This window comes from Acomys minous (genome assembly GCF_964271855.1).
Source record: "Acomys minous genome assembly, chromosome: 13".
In the NCBI taxonomy this organism is placed as follows: Eukaryota; Metazoa; Chordata; class Mammalia; order Rodentia; family Muridae; genus Acomys; species Acomys minous.
In genome coordinates this window covers 82,037,682-82,054,985 of record NC_140495.1, presented here as the reverse complement: position 1 = coordinate 82,054,985, position 17,304 = coordinate 82,037,682, and the positions used below count along the sequence as shown (strand labels likewise).

Genomic DNA, 17,304 nt, shown 5'->3' with positions numbered 1-17,304 from the left:
CAATGGGTCCCTTGCATCAGCTACAGGTGGTTGTGAGCTGCTTGGTGTGTGTGCTGGGAGTTGAACCTGGGTCCTCTGCAAGAGCACCAACTGCTGAGCCATCTGTCTCTCTCCAGCCTCCTTTAGTTGACTTTATTTTATTACAGAAAAAGAACATGGACTCGCATGCTTTAGGCATGCTACTAGCTTCTCAGGAAGAGCCCAGCATGTGAATGAGTCTACCAAATCCCTAGTTAGATGTCACCTAGATCCATTGTGCTTCATTTTGATGGCCACAGCCACACTCTGGCAAAAGTTGCTAACTCGTTTGGCTCTGCAGAGTTGGCACCACCGCCCCCCCCCCATTCCCCACTCTTTGTTCCAGAGTCCCAGGTAGGAGCATCCAGCCAGTGAACAGATTGCAGTAGCCCCCTCATTAGCCAACAAACCCTGTGGGTTGCCCATTCGTTGAAGGAATGCCAAGGTGGCGAGGACAAGAAGTCAGCAGGACTGCAGTGCAAAGGAAGGCCACTCTCCAGGCTTTGCGATAGTAATGTGACAGGTGACAACAGAGGTGGACCAGAAGGCAGCTGCCAGTCACCATTAACCACCAGGAGCAGTCAGCCACCACCTGGAAGATGGATGGCCGTAGACTGATATCAGTTAGTGCTTAGTCACAGCCTCTCAGGACGTCACCAGTGACATTCAATAAGTAACACACAAGATCCGCTCCCAGATATGGAAAGATGGGCCTTGAGCCCCTTCATGGAACTGGCTGTAGACCCCCTTGCCACACGCCTCCTTGTGGTTTTCATATGAAGACCTTGGCATCTCACAGAGGGGCCATGAAAGAACTGACTTTCCTCAGGGAGAGAATAGAAGCCGTATTTTTTTCCTAGTCAGTAAGCCAACCCTAATTGGGTGGGCCAATGCAGACAGACTGCTCTCTCTTTCCGTGTCCTGCATCAATGTGGCACTCAGCACTTACTTGTTCTCCATGAGATGCCCCCTCCCCCCGGCCCTCACAGAAAGGAAAAGGCTTCCAGAAAGAATTACATGCACTTGATGTCTCAGTCCCTCTGTCCCCATCGTTCACACATTAGCTGCACCCCACCTGGGTCTGTGTGCCATCATGACCCTGTGAGCTACTGCATCTGGTCCGCGTAGCTCCTATAGGCTGGGCTGCACTTTGTCTCTTGGTTCCATCTCACCATGCTCATTGGTTGTTTTTCTCGTTACCATAATCACATGCATGGTGGCAAGAGCAACCTCAGGAAGGGAGGGTTTTCCTGGCTCACAGTTTAGAGGGTTACAGTCCATTGTGGTGGCAGGGCATGGCAGCAGGAACAGGAGGCTGCTGGTCACACCATGACCAGCAAACAGAGAGGGGCAGGAAGCGGGGCCTGGCTGGAAAACTCCAAGGCCTGTCCAGAGGAGACTCTGCCTCCTAAAGGTTCTGTAACCTTCCCAAACAGTGCCATCAACTGGGGGCCACAGAGTCAAATCCATGAGCCCTTGGGGACATTTCACACTCAAATTGCAATTCTCGATTTCCAAGCAAGTCCATTTCTCCTCCTTACTCTTTCAAAATCTTCATGCCTGGGGTTTTGCTTACCATCCCCGTGCTGGTGGCTTTTATTTCAACCTTATAACTTCATTTCACCCAAGCCTCCCCCATGCTGCCTTTTGCTAAGAGCGCACATGTGACCTTCCCCACCTCCCTCTATCGGTCTTACCTTGCTCATTTCTAGAATGACAGAACTCTCATGAGGCCATCCTCAATCCCTTCTCCTTGTAGTCAGTTTGTGCTTTAAACCCCAGAAACTCCAGAGTTCCTCCCATATCATATGGCCAGCTACTTCAGTTTCCTAGTGGCAGGTCTCCCCCTCAAATACGTTTTCTACTCAGAGTCAAAGTGGTCAATTAAGAAGGCCAGTTTAGGGCTGGAGTGATGGCTCAGGAGAGACTGGGACTGACTCTGACATGAACACTGGCACCCCGTATTTGACCACCTCCCCTTAGTGGGGAGGCCTGGTGGCACTCAAACAAAGAATAAGCAGAATACCAAGATGAGACCTGATAGCCTATGACATATAGTGGGGGAGGAGGTCCCCTCAGTCTTATGGCTAGAGGAGGGGAATAGGGTGAAAGCAGGAGAGAGGGAGGAATGGGAAGATACAAGTGATGGGCTAACAATTGAGTTGTTATCTGAATACATTAATAAAATTAAAATAAAAAAAAAAGAATGCTTACTGCTCTTGCAGAAGATCTGAGTTGAGTTCCCAGCACCCGTATGGTACCCCACAACTGTCTATAAGCAGAAGATCTGAGTTGAGTTCCCAGCACCCATATGGTACCCCTCAACTGTCTATAAGCAGAAGATCTGAGTTCCCAGCACCCATATAGTACCCCACAACTGTCTATAACCCCTATTCCATCTTTTGCCACATACTTGAAACAAAACATGTTTATATGCATATCCACACATATGAGACACAAAACCCATATACATAAAATAAAGACGAACCTATCTCTAAGGCCATTTTAAGGCTAGCACAGTTGCTTATGCCTGCAACCCGGTTGCTTGGAAGGTAGAAACAGGACAGCAAGTTCAACGTCGTCCTTGGTATGTAACATGTATGAGACAGCCCGGACTACACAAGAACCTGTCTCTAAAAAGAAATTAAGAAGAAGAGAAAAAGCGTGAAGCAGCTGGACCCTGTCACCCCACTGCTTACAATAGTCAGCTAGCTTTGTCATCTTAAAGATGGGGATCTGTCTATGACCCTTAGAGCCCTCAGCCTTTGCTAGAGCCTCCTCTACATGCCAGTGGCACTGGCCTCCATGGTCCTCCCCCACCCCTGCCTTGGTGCCCTTGCTGTAGGCTGTACCCATGCCCAGGATGCTCGTCTCCATTTTCTCTCCACCCGGCTTCCTTGCCCAGTTCTCCCACTGAGACCGAGCCGCATTACTCATCTTTGTGTCGCTGTGACAGGTACCCAAGACAGATATTAAAGGGGGAAAGACTCTTGACTCAAGGTTGCAGTCCAGGCTCAGCTGGCTCTGTTGTTCAGGGCTTGGGGTAAGACAGAATGTGGTCTTGGGGACATCAGGCTGAAGAGTGTCTTCAGCTCGTGGCAACCAGGAAGCAGAGGACAGGAGGGGCAGGGGACAAAGAGCATCTTTCCAGGGCCTCCACTGACCTACTTTCTCCAGCTAGGCCCCATCACCCAGTTCCCCTCACAGTTAATGCCATGGTAGGACAAATCCACCAGTGGATGAACCCATCAATGTAAGCTCCCCACGGTCTAGTCACTTCTCAATAGTTCCCCATCTGGAGACTCATGAGCTTTTGGGGGGAGACCCTGATATCTAAACCATCACAGTGGCACACCATGAAAGAACCCCAGACTTGCCTCACAGAGCTCTGCCCTGTATCACTATATCACAGTGATTGCTGTGTTCTGGCCTGCGTAAGTCAGCAGAGTAAAGGCGTTCCCTTCTGCCCATTGTTCCTGGGATACCTGGGTTTTAGGTGATATTCAGGAGATACCTGCCGAGTTGCTGACTGATGAATCAGACTTCTGAGCCCAGAACACATATCACGTTAGCATCAAAATTTAAAGCACGGAACTGCAGGATTGGCAGACACGATCTAGCGTATCCTGTCAATCAGTCTAGTCAATCAGCAGTGTAGACGAGATTCTCAACTTTCCTTCCTTTTTTCCTTCCTTCTTCCTATCCTCCCTCTCTTCCTTCCTTCCAGTTAAACTCCTTCCTTCCTTCGTTACTAAGATTTTATTTTTTACTCACATGTATGAGTGTGTATCCGAGTGTGGATTTGTGCACGTGTGTGCAGTGCCCGTGGAGATCAGCGGTATCAGATGCCCCTGAGCTGGACTTAGAGTCAACTGTGAGCATCCTGAGAGGCAATGCTGGGAACCAGCCCTGCAGAGCCGTCCTCCTATCCCCAGCTTAGCTTCTTGAAGTAAACTTGCACAAACTTCTAAAAGGTACTCATTAGACCCATGGTCCCTGCTGCCACAACTGCACTGTAGAGTGAAGGCTCTCTGTCCTTCCCACCAGGTGTTTATCCATTCATTATTTTGCTTTTTGTACTACAAAACCAAGGGTCATGTGTATGCTAGGCAACTGCTCCAGCACTGAGCTACATCCCTAGCCTTTTTTTGAGACAAGGCCTGACTAGGTTGCCTCAGTTGTACCTGAACTCACTCTGTAACCCAGAAGACCTTAGCTTGTGATTTCCTGCCTTAGCCTCCCTGGTAGCTGGGATTACAGTCTTGCTCCGCCAGGCCCAGCCCCCACACCTAACTTTGAGCTGGGTAGTTTAGCTGGCTTGAGCAATCCCAGTGCCACAGATGTGGTGGTTGAGAAAAGCCCAGGTTCTGGGCCCCGTGTTGTCCTTGCAGCCTTGTTGGGTGATCTTAGAGACTCCCTGCCACTCCTCTACTTGCAGAAACTCTACGTCAGCTGGGAGAGCCCTGAGGTGTTTTCCACACTGTGCCTCAGAGGCTCGACCTGAGAGGCAAGCAGTGCTCCTGGCTTTCCCACTTTCTGTGTATCTCTGGAGCCTTGGGATAGGAAGCTGCTGGTTCTGTTTATTGCGTGTGGTGACTGCCCGGGTCCTAAAGGGAGGCCTGCTTGAGACAAGTATGCAGGCTGAGAGGCCAAGGATGCCCTTCTCTGTGGATGGCCTGAAGAGGTGCTCTCTCTTCTTGGATGTTTCTCTGACATTGTAGTCCTTCCAGGTGTTTTTCTGGGCAAGCAGCTTTCCGAATGTGGCCTGAGAACCACCAGCAGCTACAGCAGGACTTGAGTGTTTGCAAAGTCAGCCCTCATCCTGCCTACCCACTCTGCTAGGCCCTCTGGAACCAGGGCCGTGGCTGTGTTTCACCGAGCCCTCAGTGATGCACCTACTTGCTCAGGGCCAAGGGCCTGGTTCTCAACTGAATAGTCTGGCCCCTTTCTGGACTCACCTGTGACCCTCCACTCACATTTTTCATAATTAATGTTTTATCATAATTGGTGTCAGGGAACCTTCAAACAGCTCACTCTTCATTTTTAATAAGCCAAAAAACATAATTCATCTCCAGTAAGTCTGGGCTTCCCTTAGCTGGTGACTGGGTGTAGGGCCCAGGTGACCTGGCTGATTCATCCTGACCTCTGAAAGCCTGAAGGCCTAGGTGCTTATGCTCAGAGCTGAGCCATCCCAAAGGTGGCTTTACCCTCTAGAAGAAGGTTGTTTTGTTTGTATTTTTTTTGTTTTGTTTTGTTTTCTTCTAGAAAGTGGCGCTGAAGAAATCAGGTTGAACTCCAGCTCTGCAGTTTCCTAGCTGTGTGATCTGAGACAACTTACCCACCATCTCTGAACTTTTGCATCATGTGTAAAACTAATAACGCTTATGAGGATCTTGCCTGGGGCACTTGGAGGGGTGTGAGCTCCTGTCAAGCATGAGACACACACAGCAGTTTCACTCATTCCAAGGCAGTCTGCCTTTGAAGCTCGGAATGTGGGCTACTATGGCTTACCCAAATCCAGACTGCTTCCCCCTTCCAAAGAGAAAGTGGGAAGGCCTGAGCTACGCTTCCCTGGGAATCTGGTTCCGTGATTGTTGGGAGGTCCAGACAGCAGAAGTCCTGAGGTAACTCTCAAACCTGTATGAGGACGCAGGAAACAGTATGGTCCTTAGGCCTCTATTTGGCCCAGAAGGGTAGAAAGTGGTTTTCCTAGCTCACAGTGACAAGCCAAACCCTCCAGTGGCTGTGGAAGGGTGCTAGAGAGAGCAGCTGCTGGTCAGCCTTGTACCCCATATGGGCCTTTTTTTTTTTTTTTTTTTCAGATCAGCCAGCTTCTTACCAATGCATGGAGAATGTCAGAAGGTTCTATTTGGGAACATCCATTTGGGTGGGGATCAAACCAGAGAAACATGGTGCCCAGAAGCATCGGAGTAGATGGTCAAAGCTACAGTAGCCAGTTGGGGTCTGAAATCTGTGTTCTCTGGGTATCTGTGGGGCCTCATGGTGTCTTATGGATAGCCTGGCAGTCATGTGAGCACCACACCACACTGTGTGGAATGCATAGCTTGAGTGGGAGGAGGACCAGCCATCCCAGAGGGCAATCCATGGACGCAATAAAAGAACACCCCAAAAGTCAGTGTCAGGAACCACATCCATATCCGATGTTGTGAGTGTGCTGGGCCTTCAAGGGTGGGATATGGGTATAGTGTGAATCCTCAACCCTAAGTTGATATATATTCCATTCCTTTTCTGTATTTCGATGAGATATTCAAATTCACCGGTTTTATACAAAAGGAATCGCTGATGTTTTCTCTAACTTCATGAGACTCGACAAGGTTGGGCTAGTTTTAAAAGCAATTTTGTATAGCTTGTTTTTGTTTTATCTACACAAAGCACCAGGAATCTTTTACAATGTGCCATGTTTCCTACTGATGGTGCAGCTGGGTTCTTAGGCCCTCCTCTGAGGGCACTAGACACAGCAACATTGACATTTTGTCCCTGCAGGACAGTTTTCACTTTCTTTTACTTGCCCCCAGTTGGTGGAACTCTTTGGGAAGGGTTAGGAGGTGTGGCCTTGTTGGAGGGGGTGTGACACTGGGATGGGCTTTGACATTTAAAAGCCCATGCCATTCCCAGTTAGCTCTCGCTCTCTGCCTTGTACTTGTGGGTCAGATATTAGCTCTCAGCTGCTGCTCCAGTGCCTGCCTGCTGCCATGCTCCCTGCTATGACGGTCACGGACCCACTGAAACTGTGAGCCCCTAAATTAAATGGTTTTTTTGTTGTTGTTTTTGTTTTTGTTTTTGTTTTTTGGTAAGTTGACTTAGTTGTCTCATCACAGCAGTAGAAAAGTAAGATAGCTCTGCCTTCTAAATACTGGGGTGACAGACACATTTCCTCGCAGCTTATTTTCTTTAATACTTAAGTGTATATTTGGCATCACCACTGTGGTACAGCTGAGATGGAAAGAGACTAGTGAGAAAGTAAAGGCCAAAATCCTGTATGTCTCATGATCACAAAAGCAGCTGAGAAATCTACCCAGTGAGTGTTGCAGCTGGGCTCTTCTCAGCAACCCGCCCCGCACCTCCCCCCCCCCCCCAGAACTACCATGAGGTTGTAGCTCTTGCTGGCCCTATCGCGTGGTGCATGATCTTAGAACTTGGAACCGCTTACTTGCCAATGCTTAGCTATGATACTGTCTCAGAAGCAGCTCAAGGATGGATTTGGGTGGAGGAGGCTTTCAGAGACAGAGCCCTAGTGGGAAGGAGCAGAGGGAGAAGCTGGGCTCAGCTGCGTCTCAGTCTCTAGGTGACTGTGAGCTGGGCTAGCTTTTCACAGTTGGGAAAAAAAAATGGGTTGTTAAGAACCACCCAGTCATGGGTTTACGGGTTGCCTGGGCACCTTCGTCAGCTTATCAGAGAGGCCTAATAGCCAGCCTCGCTCCCCAAAGCTGTAGAAAGGAGTCTACAAGTCCTGAAGGAATGTCTGGGGTCTGCAGCACGGCACCACGCACCCCTGGCTAGCTTGTGTAAGCTGGGGAGAGACTGTGTGCCCAGTACTCAGCGGCGCACAGCCTGCTCACAGTCGGCTTGACATCTGGAGAGAGTAGCCACCCATCTTCTATCTTAGCCCTCCAAATCATGGCACCTCAAGAACCCTTGCTTCCTTTGCCATGGGAGCCATGGGACCCTTCTCCCTCCACAGCTCTGCCAAATCTAGAATGCACACGTGGAAGGTGTTGAGCAGGCGCTGAGAGTGGGAGAGATGAGTTGGATTAGATTTGGCTTGGTGGTGTCCAGGGAATGCGGGAACTGTCGGGTTTGGACACAAGAAGTGGGAAGAGTAGGCTGCCAGAGGCTGTTTATCCATCTCCGTCCTCTCTGCCCTCTAGTTCCGCTGGCGATTCTCGCGGGAAGACATCCACAGCAGGCAGACAAGGAAATCCAAAGGCAAACTCAGCGCCAGAGACAAGCAGCAAGCTGAACTGACCGAGAAGAATCCCGAAGACCAGTTTCCCAAGGCTGGAGATGTGGGAAACTGTGTGCCTGGGACACAGCAGTGGGGCGGAGCCTCTGAGGTCAGGGAGCAAAGGCGGGGCTCAGGGGCTGTGCAGAATGGTCCTGCTGGCCACAACAGGGACTCGGTGGCTCCCAAGCACTCGGACCCCAGAGTAGAGGCTGAGCTTGCCTCAGGGCCTGCTCCAGCAGAGGCAAATTGAGTCCGTGATTTGTGCTAGGCCTGCAGTGTGATGGCAGACCCTGGGAAGCTTGCTAGCAGCTAGTTTGTTCTGTGTTACCCTTTGGCTTGAGCTTCCATTGTTAGCTCAGTGGGCCCTGTTGGGGCCAGTCTCTGATGGTGTTCTCTGCACATCCACTGGAAAGGTATCTTAACAATCCACATATGTTAGAGTGCAAGGTCAGAATATTCCTTTCTAGACCTCAAGGCTGGAGGCCTGACTCTGGTCCCACCACTGCCCCAAGGGAGGGCATGGACCGTACAGTGCCTGTACTGCCCTCACAGGGCTCCAGGGCACGTCTGGGTCAACTTCTGGGACATCTTTCGCTACAAACCAAGGTTTTCCTCCTCACTCTTACACGCTGCTGCTCTCGGCAAGTACTTAGTGACTTTTAACCCTGCAGCCTGCAGGCTGCCCTTCTGCACCTGAACCCTGGAGACTCCGCTGTTATGGAAGGTGACGATGTTGGAGAAGGGAGGTGCCCAAGCCTCCTGCCTTTCTTAAAGTAGTTCTATAGATGCTGGTGATCGGGAAGCAAACAGGTAATTCCCCATGCCTCTGATCGTGCAGAATGTTCGCGAAAGTGTTATGTGTTAATATCCATGCCAAAAAAATATTGTTTTAAAATTTTGTCTTTAACACATGTATGAATACCTTCTGTCATTTGGGCAGTAGGTAGGTGGGTGCCCTTGTGTGCTATTTTTGTTGATGTGTCATTGACTGAGTTGTATACTGTGCCTGTCACTTGTTTATACTGTCCATAAAGTGTTGTTAAGGCTTTAAGTAGAAGCGTCTGGCAAACCTTGGAGAGAAAACACCAGTTGTCCCAGTGGAAACAGCCTGCCTCTTTCTTATTTAGTTACTTAAAGCAATAAACCACTTGAGTTTAGAGCATGGTGGGAAGTGAGTCTTTAATGTATCACAACAGAGGTCCTGGCCCCTCAAACCTTGCTGACAGTTACATTCCTACCTGCTGGCAAACTGCAGAGCTACCTGCGTGCACCAGGCTTTGGTGAAAAGAAGCAGGAAGTGAATTCCCACGCCTCCGTGTGAGTGAGGGGGCATGAGTTGACTCAGAAGTGCAGTTTCTAAGAGTTCATGGAAGTTATTTAATGAAGAAAATCTTTTTGGTTTCTGAGCTTATTAAAATAAAACCTGTAAACCTATGTAGTGGGCAGCACTGCAAAGCCTTGTGCAGTCCCCCCACCACACACACTCTTTTAAGATTTTTTTTTTGTTTAATTTTAATTTTCTGTGTATGGATGTTTTGCCAGCACCAGCTGTGTGCCTGAAGCCCTCTGAGGTCAGAAAAGGGCATCAGGTCCCCTGAGCTGGAGTTACAGATGGCTGGGAGCCTCCCAAGCTGGAGGGCTTCTGTTGTATGTTTCAATAAGTAACATTTATGTTTTATTTGCTGGGGCAGAGTGGCGCTTTTGAATTCTTTAGGGATATTGTTCCAGTATTAAGTGATCCTGGGAGCTCCTCAGGGGTTATTTCTTCTTTTCTTCTCCCTTGTGCCCTGTTGATTCTGGCAGGGTGTCACTTTATCACAGAAGTCCTTGATGAACCAGCTATACGTTGGAAAGACTGAGGCAGTTAGAAAAAAAAAACCTTAAAAATACATTGTGTTTTGTACATGAATACCATTACACAGTCCCGTGTCACTAAAATGTGATTATGTCGCAAAACAAGATACGGTATCACTCCTTTTTGTTTATTGACTCCATGCTTAATGTACTTTAAATCATCTGGGGTTTTTTCTTTTTCTTTCTTCAGTTTTTTTCCTGTACAGAATATTTCTAAGTTTATTAATTCAGAATTGCAGAAAGCTTAAAAACCCTTAATCACATGAGAATAAATTTATCATGTGTTCTTCCACAATCTTTTTAATTAAAATATAATTTCATCATATTCTCCATCTTCCCTTTCCTCTTTCCAGCCTCAACCATGCGCCCTCTTGTTCCCTCTCAAGTTCATGTTCTCCTTTTAAAACTGTTATTGTCACATGACCATGCATATACACATATACACACACAAATATGTAAATATAACCTGCGGGGCCTACTTGCCGAATACACGAATGTATATGATTTCATGGCTGATCACTTGTTACTGGTTAACTAATTAGGGAGCACATATGCCTGGGGAAGACTGGTCTCTTTCTCAGCAGCACCGAGGCTCCTATAGTTCTTGGTCTAGGGTTGGGCTCATGGGGTTTCTCCTAGCAAGTTAGTATCTCTGTTTGTGTCTTCCTTATTCAGGTCTTGTTTTGGCAACCGTGTTGTTGCAGGATCATGGATGCAGCTCCCCTGACATTTCTTTTTTATTATTATTTCTTTTTTATTATTTTTTAATAAGAATTTTATTTAAATAATTTATTCAAATTACATCTCAATTGTTATCCCTTCACTTGTATCTTCCCGTTCCCCCATCCCTCCCTCTTTCACCCTATTCCTCTCCCTTAGGACTGTGACAGAAGGGGACCTCCTCCACCACCATATAATCACAGCCTATCAGGTCTCATCCTGGTAGCCTGCTTCCCCTTCCTCTGAGTGCCACCAGGCCTCCCCACCAAGGGGAAGTGGTGAAATAGGGGCACCAGAGTTCATGTCAGAGTCAGTTCCCTCTCTCCACACAACTGTGGAGAAACTGCTGTCCATTGGCTAGATCTGGATAGGGGTTCTAGGTTTACTGCATGCCTTGTCCTTGGTAGTTACAACAGTTTGTGCATGACCCCTGGGTCCAGATCTGCAAGCCTCAATGGTCTTCTTGTAGGGTTCTAGGACCCTCTGGGTCCTTCCATTTCCCCATTTTCCCATACCTCTCTCACCTGGAGTCCCAATAGGAAGTCCCAGCATCTATCCTAATCCCTGCTAAGTGAAGACTCTCAGAGGACATCCCTGTTGGGCTTGTGTCCAATTATAAGTGAGTATATACCATGTGTATCTTTCTGGGTCTGGGCTAACTCACTCAGGATGATCATTTTTAGTTCCATTCATTTGCCTGCAAATTTCAAGATTTCCTTGTTTTTAATAGCAGAGTATTATTCCATGGTGTAAATGTACTGTGGTTTCTTTATCCATTCTTTGACTGAGGGACATCTAGGTTGTTTCCAGATTCTGGCTATTATGAATAAGGCTGCTATGAACATAGCTGAGCAAATGTCTTTGTTGTGTGGTGGAGCATCTTTTGGTATATTCCAAGGAGTGGAATAGCTGGGTCTTGAGGTAGCACTATTCCCAGTTTTCTGAGAAAGTGCCAGATTGATTTCCAAAGTACAAGTTTGTACTCCCACCAGCAATGAAGGAGTGTTTCCCCTTCTCCACATCCTCTCCAGCATGTGCTGTCTCTTGAGTTTTTTATCTTAGCCATTCTGAAGGGTGTAAGATGGAATCTCAGAGTCATTTTGATTTGCATTTCTCTGATGACTAAGGATGTTGAGCATTTCTTTAAGTGTTTCTCAGCCATTCAATAGTCCTCTGTTGAGAATTCTCTGTTTAGTTCTGAGCCCCATTTCTTGATTGGGTTATTTGGTTTGGAGGTGTTTAATTTCTTGAGATCTTAATATATTTTGGATATTAGCCCTTTTTCATATGTAGGGTTGGTGTAGATCATTTTCCAGTCTCTGGGCTGTTGCTTTGTTCTGTTGTCAGTGTCTTCTGCCTTACAGAAGCTTCTCAGCCTCATGATGTCCCATTTATTAATTGTTGACTTTAGAGCCTGGGCTGTTGGTGTTATGTGGTCTCTTGTGCCAGTGAGTTCCAGCCTCTTCCCCACTTTATCGTCTAGTAGATTTAGTGTCTCTGGTTTCATGTTGAGGTCTTTAATCAACTTGGACTTGAGTTTTGTGCATGGTGATAAATATGGGTCTACTTGCATTTTTCTACATGTAGACATCCACTTAGACTAGCACCCTTTGTTTAAGATGCTATCCTTTTTCCATTGAATAGACTTGTCTTCTTTGTCAAAAATCAAGTGTCCATATGTGTGTAGATTTATTTCTGGGTCTTTGATTCAATTCCACTGATCAACCAACCTATGACTATGCCAGTACCATGCTATTTTAATTACTGTTGCTCTATAGTACAATTTGAGGTCAGAGATGGAGATTTCTTCAGAGGATCTTTATTGTGCAGGATTGTTTTAACTATTCTGGGTTTTTCCATATGAAATTGAGAATTGATCTTTCAATGTCTTTAAAAATTTGTGTCTGTATTTTGATAGGTAGTGCATTGAATCTGTAAATTGCTTTTGGTAAGATGGCCATTTTTACTATGTTAATTCTCCTGATCCGTGAACAAGGGAGATCTTTCCATCTTCTGATGTCATCTTCAATCTCTTTCTTCAGAGATTTGAAGTTTTTTCAAACAAATCTTTCACTTGCTTTATTAGAGTTATTCCTATATACTTTATATTACTTGTGGCTATCATGAAGGGTGTAGTTTCCCTAATTTCTTTCTCTGCACAATTGTCATTTGTATACAGGAAGGCTACTGACTTTTTTGAGTTAATTTTTGTATCTAGCCATTTTGCTGAAGGTGTTTATCAGCTGTAGGAGTTCTCTGGTGGGATTTTGGGGCTCACTTATGTACACTATCATATCATCAATGAATAGGGATAATTTGACTTCCTCCTTTCCCATTTGGATCCCCTTGACCTCCTTCTGTTGTCTTATTGCTCTGGCTAGAACTTCAAGAACTATATTGAAGAGATATGGAAAAAGTGGGCAACTTTGTCTGGTCCCTGATTTTAGAGGAATTTCCTTGAGTTTCTCTCCATTTAATTTTATGTTGGCTATTGGCTTGCTGTATATAGCCTTTATTGTGTTTAGATATGTGCCTTGTGTCCCTGATCATTCCAAAAACTTTAAACATGAATGGGTGTTGGATTTTGTCAAATGCTTTTTGGCATCTAAGGAGATGATCATGTGGGTTTTTTTTTCTTTCAGTTTGTTTATATGGTGGATTACATTGATGGATTCCCATATATTAAACCATCCCCGCATGCCTGGAATGAAGCCTACTTGGTCATGGTGAATGATATCTTTGATGTGTTCTTGTATTTGGTTTGCAAGTATTTTATTGAGTATTTTTGCATCAATGTTCATAAGAGGAATTGGTCTTGAAATTCTCTTTCTTTGTTGGGTCTTTGTGAGGTTTAGGTATCAAGGTGACTTCATAGAAGGAGTTTGGTAATGTTCCATCTGTTCCCATGTTGTGAAGTAGCTTGAAGATAGCGGTATTAGTTCTTCATTGAAGGTCTGGTAGAATTCTGCACTGAAACCATCTGGCCCTGGGCTTTTTTTGTTTGTTTGGGAGATTTTTAATGACTGCTTCTATTTCTGTAGGAGAAACAGGACAATTTAATTTGTTTATCTGATCTTGATTCAACTTTGGCAAGTGGAATCGATCAAGAAAATTGTCCATTTCCTTTCGATTTTCAAATTTTGTGGCATATGAGCCTTTGAAGTAGGACCTAATGATTATTTGTATTTCTTCCGTGTCTATTGTTATGTCTCCCTTTTCATTTCTAATTTTGTTGATTTGGATAGTGTCTCTCTGCCTTTTAGTTTGGCTAACAGTTTGTTCTTTTCTCAAAGAACCAGCTCCTGGTTTTGTGGATTCTTTGAATTGCTCTCTTTGTTTCTAATTTATTGATTTCAGCCTTGCGTTTGATTATTTTAGCCGTCTACTCCTCTTGGGTGTTTATGCTTCTTTTTTTCCTAGGGCTTCCAGACGTGTCATTAAGTTGCCTATATGAGATGTTTCCAATTTCTTTATGAAGGCACTTAGTGCTATGACGTTTTCTCTTAGCACTGCTTTCACCGTGTCCCATAAATTTGGGTATATTGTACGTTCATTATCTATGATTTTTAGAAAGCCCTTACTTTCTTTCTTTATTTTTTCCGTGATCCAATTGTCATTGAGTAGAGAGTTGTTTAGCTTTCATGTGTGTGTAGGCTTTTTGTTATTGCTCTTGTTGTTGAAGTCCAGCTTTAGTCCATGGTGATCTGATAGGATACAGGTATTAATTTCAATCTTCTTGTGTCTGTTGAGGCTTGTTTTGTGACCTACTATATGGTCAGTTTTGGAGAAGGTTCCATGAGGTGTTGAGAAGAATGTATACTCTTTCGTGTTTGAGTGAAAAGTTCTGTAGATATCTGTTAGGTCCACTTGATTCATGACATAGACTTTCAACCAAATTTAATCAAAAGAGATGAAAAAGGACACTTTATACTCATCAGAGGGAAATTCAAAGAAGATGACATCACAATTCTGAACGTCTATGCCCCCAATACAAGGGCACCCACATTTGTAAAAGAAATATTAACAACTCTTAAACCACACCTCAATCCCCATACATTAATAGTGGGAGACTTCAATACCCCACTTTCACCAAAGGATAGATCAATGAAACAGAAACTAAACTGAGAAATAATGACACTAACTGATGTCATGAATCTCCTGACATTTCTAGAAGACACTGTCTCAGCAGACTTCCTGGTCCTCTGGCTCTTCCTGTCTTGTCCTCTTTTCTTCCTCTTTGTTCCCTGCTGCTAGATGCAGAAGTGTCTGATAAAGGTATTCACCGGGGCTGAGAACCGCACCATCACTTTGCATTTGGACCAGTTGTAGTTTTCTGTGATGATCTCCATCTGCTGCAAAGAGAAGCATCTTTGATGAGGGCTGAGAGCTACACTTACCTGTGGGTATAAGGATTATATTTAGAATGCAGGTAAGCATAATGCTGGCCTAGTGATGTGGCAATGGTAGGTCCTCTCCTAAGACCTAAGCTCTGGTAGTTAGTAGGTTTCCAGCATCAGGAATGAGCTCCTTCCTACCGAGTGGATATCATGTCTAGTTAGGCTGCTGGTGGTGACCACCAAGGTGAGTGCCACTATTGCACCTTTCAGAGTACCCTGCAGGGCTGGTCTCTGTGGTGGCTCACAGGTGTCACAGCTGGATAGGATGATTGGTTGCCCCCTCTCCCTTACACTGCACCTTCTGGTATTCTTAAAGCTAGTCCTTGGGAATGAGGCTTTTGGGTCTGGTCCCATTAAAATCCTCCCGGTCGTATGTCCAAAGGCCTGGTGTCTTCAGCAATAGGGACTTACCTTCAACATGTGGGAGGCAATGGAAGGCAGCAGCCATAGCTGATATTATTTTGGGAGTCTCTCGGACTCCTCTGACCAACAACTGGAAAGAGTATTTCTCATGTTTGGTACCTGAGTTTTTGTTAGATTGTATATGGCTCTTGTCTTAGGCCTATTGTCAGCCTAACTTCTTTAAAAATACTTATGCACATAGACTTAAATTATGGTATATAATTTTAGTTTAGTAAACAAGAATATGTTTCCTTTTGGCTTTTAAGAGCATCCCTAGAGTTCTTCTTCCCTTCCTCTCCCTCTCCTTCTGTATGGACCTTCCTCCCTCCTCCTAATTAAAGTTCCCTCATTTTCTCACTCATCGCTCACATCGCTGTTCCCTTCTCCAGCAACACACACACACACACACACACACACACACACACACACACACACTCACACTCACACCATGGTTCCCTTTTACTTTCCTTACTTCTATGGTTACCTCAGGTTATATAATCACATGTGGAGATTTGGAGCTAGGAAGTGCAGATGAGAGAGAAGTTTTGTTTTTCTGGGCCTGAATTACCTCAATTAATATATTTTCCAGTTCTATCATTTACCTGCAAATTTCACGGTTTCATTGTGCATGTGTACCCCATTTTCATTATCTATTCATCAGCTGAAAGTCATGTAGGTTGTTTTGAGACGGGGTCTCTCTCTGTAGCTCTTGGCTGTTCTAGAACTCCCTATGTAGATCAGGCTGGCCTCGAACTCACAGAGATCTGCTTCGTTCCTTCTGATTTTTTTTTTAAATGAAGGCACTTAGAGCTATACATTTCCCTTGTGTGACTGCTTTCAGAGTATCCCTGCGGTCTTATTATGTTGCATTTTCATTTTCATCTAGTTCCAGGATTTTTTGTGTGTGATTTCTTCTTTGCCTTGTTCATTATTCAGAAATGAACTGCTTAATTTCCATGAGTTTGTACATGTTCGTTTGCTGTTGAAGTTTTACTGCTTTGCAGTCAGATAGGATACAAGAAATTATTCTCTTTTTTTTCCCTGAATTTATTGAGATTTGTTTGTGCCCCAGAATGCGGCCTACTTAAGAGAAGTTTCCATAGGCTGCTGACTAGAATGTGTGTTTTGGTGTTTGGGTGGAATGTTTTATAGATTTCTGTTAGGTCCATTTGATTTCTGAGGTCATTTAATTCTGATATTTCTCTGATTATTCTTTGTCCAGATGACCTATTAGAGAAAGTGGGGCATCGGCATCGCTTACTATCAGCAGGCAGATGCTAATCTGTGTCTTTCATTTCAGTAGTTCGCGTCCTGTGGAACTGGATGCCCCGGGGTTTGATGCTTACGGTGCTTCTCTTTCCATTGTTCCCTTGATTAGAATGAAGTGCCCTTCATCTCTTCTGATGAGCCTGAGTCTGACGTCTGTTTTGTCAGATGTTAGTGTGGCAATGAATGCTTGCCCCATTTCACTGGAGCGTGCTTCTCCTTCCTTTCGCTTTAAAGTAGTTCTTGCCTGTAAAGCTGATTTCCCCCGCAGATAACAGAAAGATGAGTTTTGCTTCTCATCTGTGTCTTTTGGGTAGCTAAAGCAGTCGCTATTCAAAGGTGCGCGTCAACTGCAGTCACTTTGATGTTGTTTGTTTTGCTGTTGTGTTCTTAGTTTTCCCTTGCGTGGCGGTGATCACGGCTTCATTGCTCCCTTTCTCGGGTCTCCTGGCTATGCTCACTTCTTTCTTCATTCCTAAGCATTGCTCTCAGTGTTCGCTTTAGCTTGGTGTGGTGGACATGGATTCTAGTCCGACTGTACGATGGAAAGTCTTTCTTTCTCCTTCAGTTTGGCAGACAGTTTTTCTGGGCATACAGTTTGCCATCTCTGGTCTCTAACAACTTGAGTTCCAAGGCTCTGCTCCTGTTCAGAGTTTCCACAGAGCTGGAAGCGGTGGCGCA

General features: G+C 45.4%; 1 protein-coding gene across 1 annotated transcript in view; it reads left to right on the top strand.

Moving 5' to 3' along the window:
• The window catches only part of RFTN1 (raftlin, lipid raft linker 1), a 194,539-nt gene extending 184,377 nt beyond the window's left edge, over positions 1–10,162 (top strand). The window contains exon 10 of the mRNA XM_084753509.1: positions 7,908–10,162. Coding sequence (XP_084609635.1) covers positions 7,908–8,234 — 327 coding nt within the window. The 3' untranslated portion in view covers positions 8,235–10,162. The remainder of the gene's footprint in view (positions 1–7,907) is intronic.
• Positions 10,163–17,304: the final 7,142 nt, after the last annotated feature.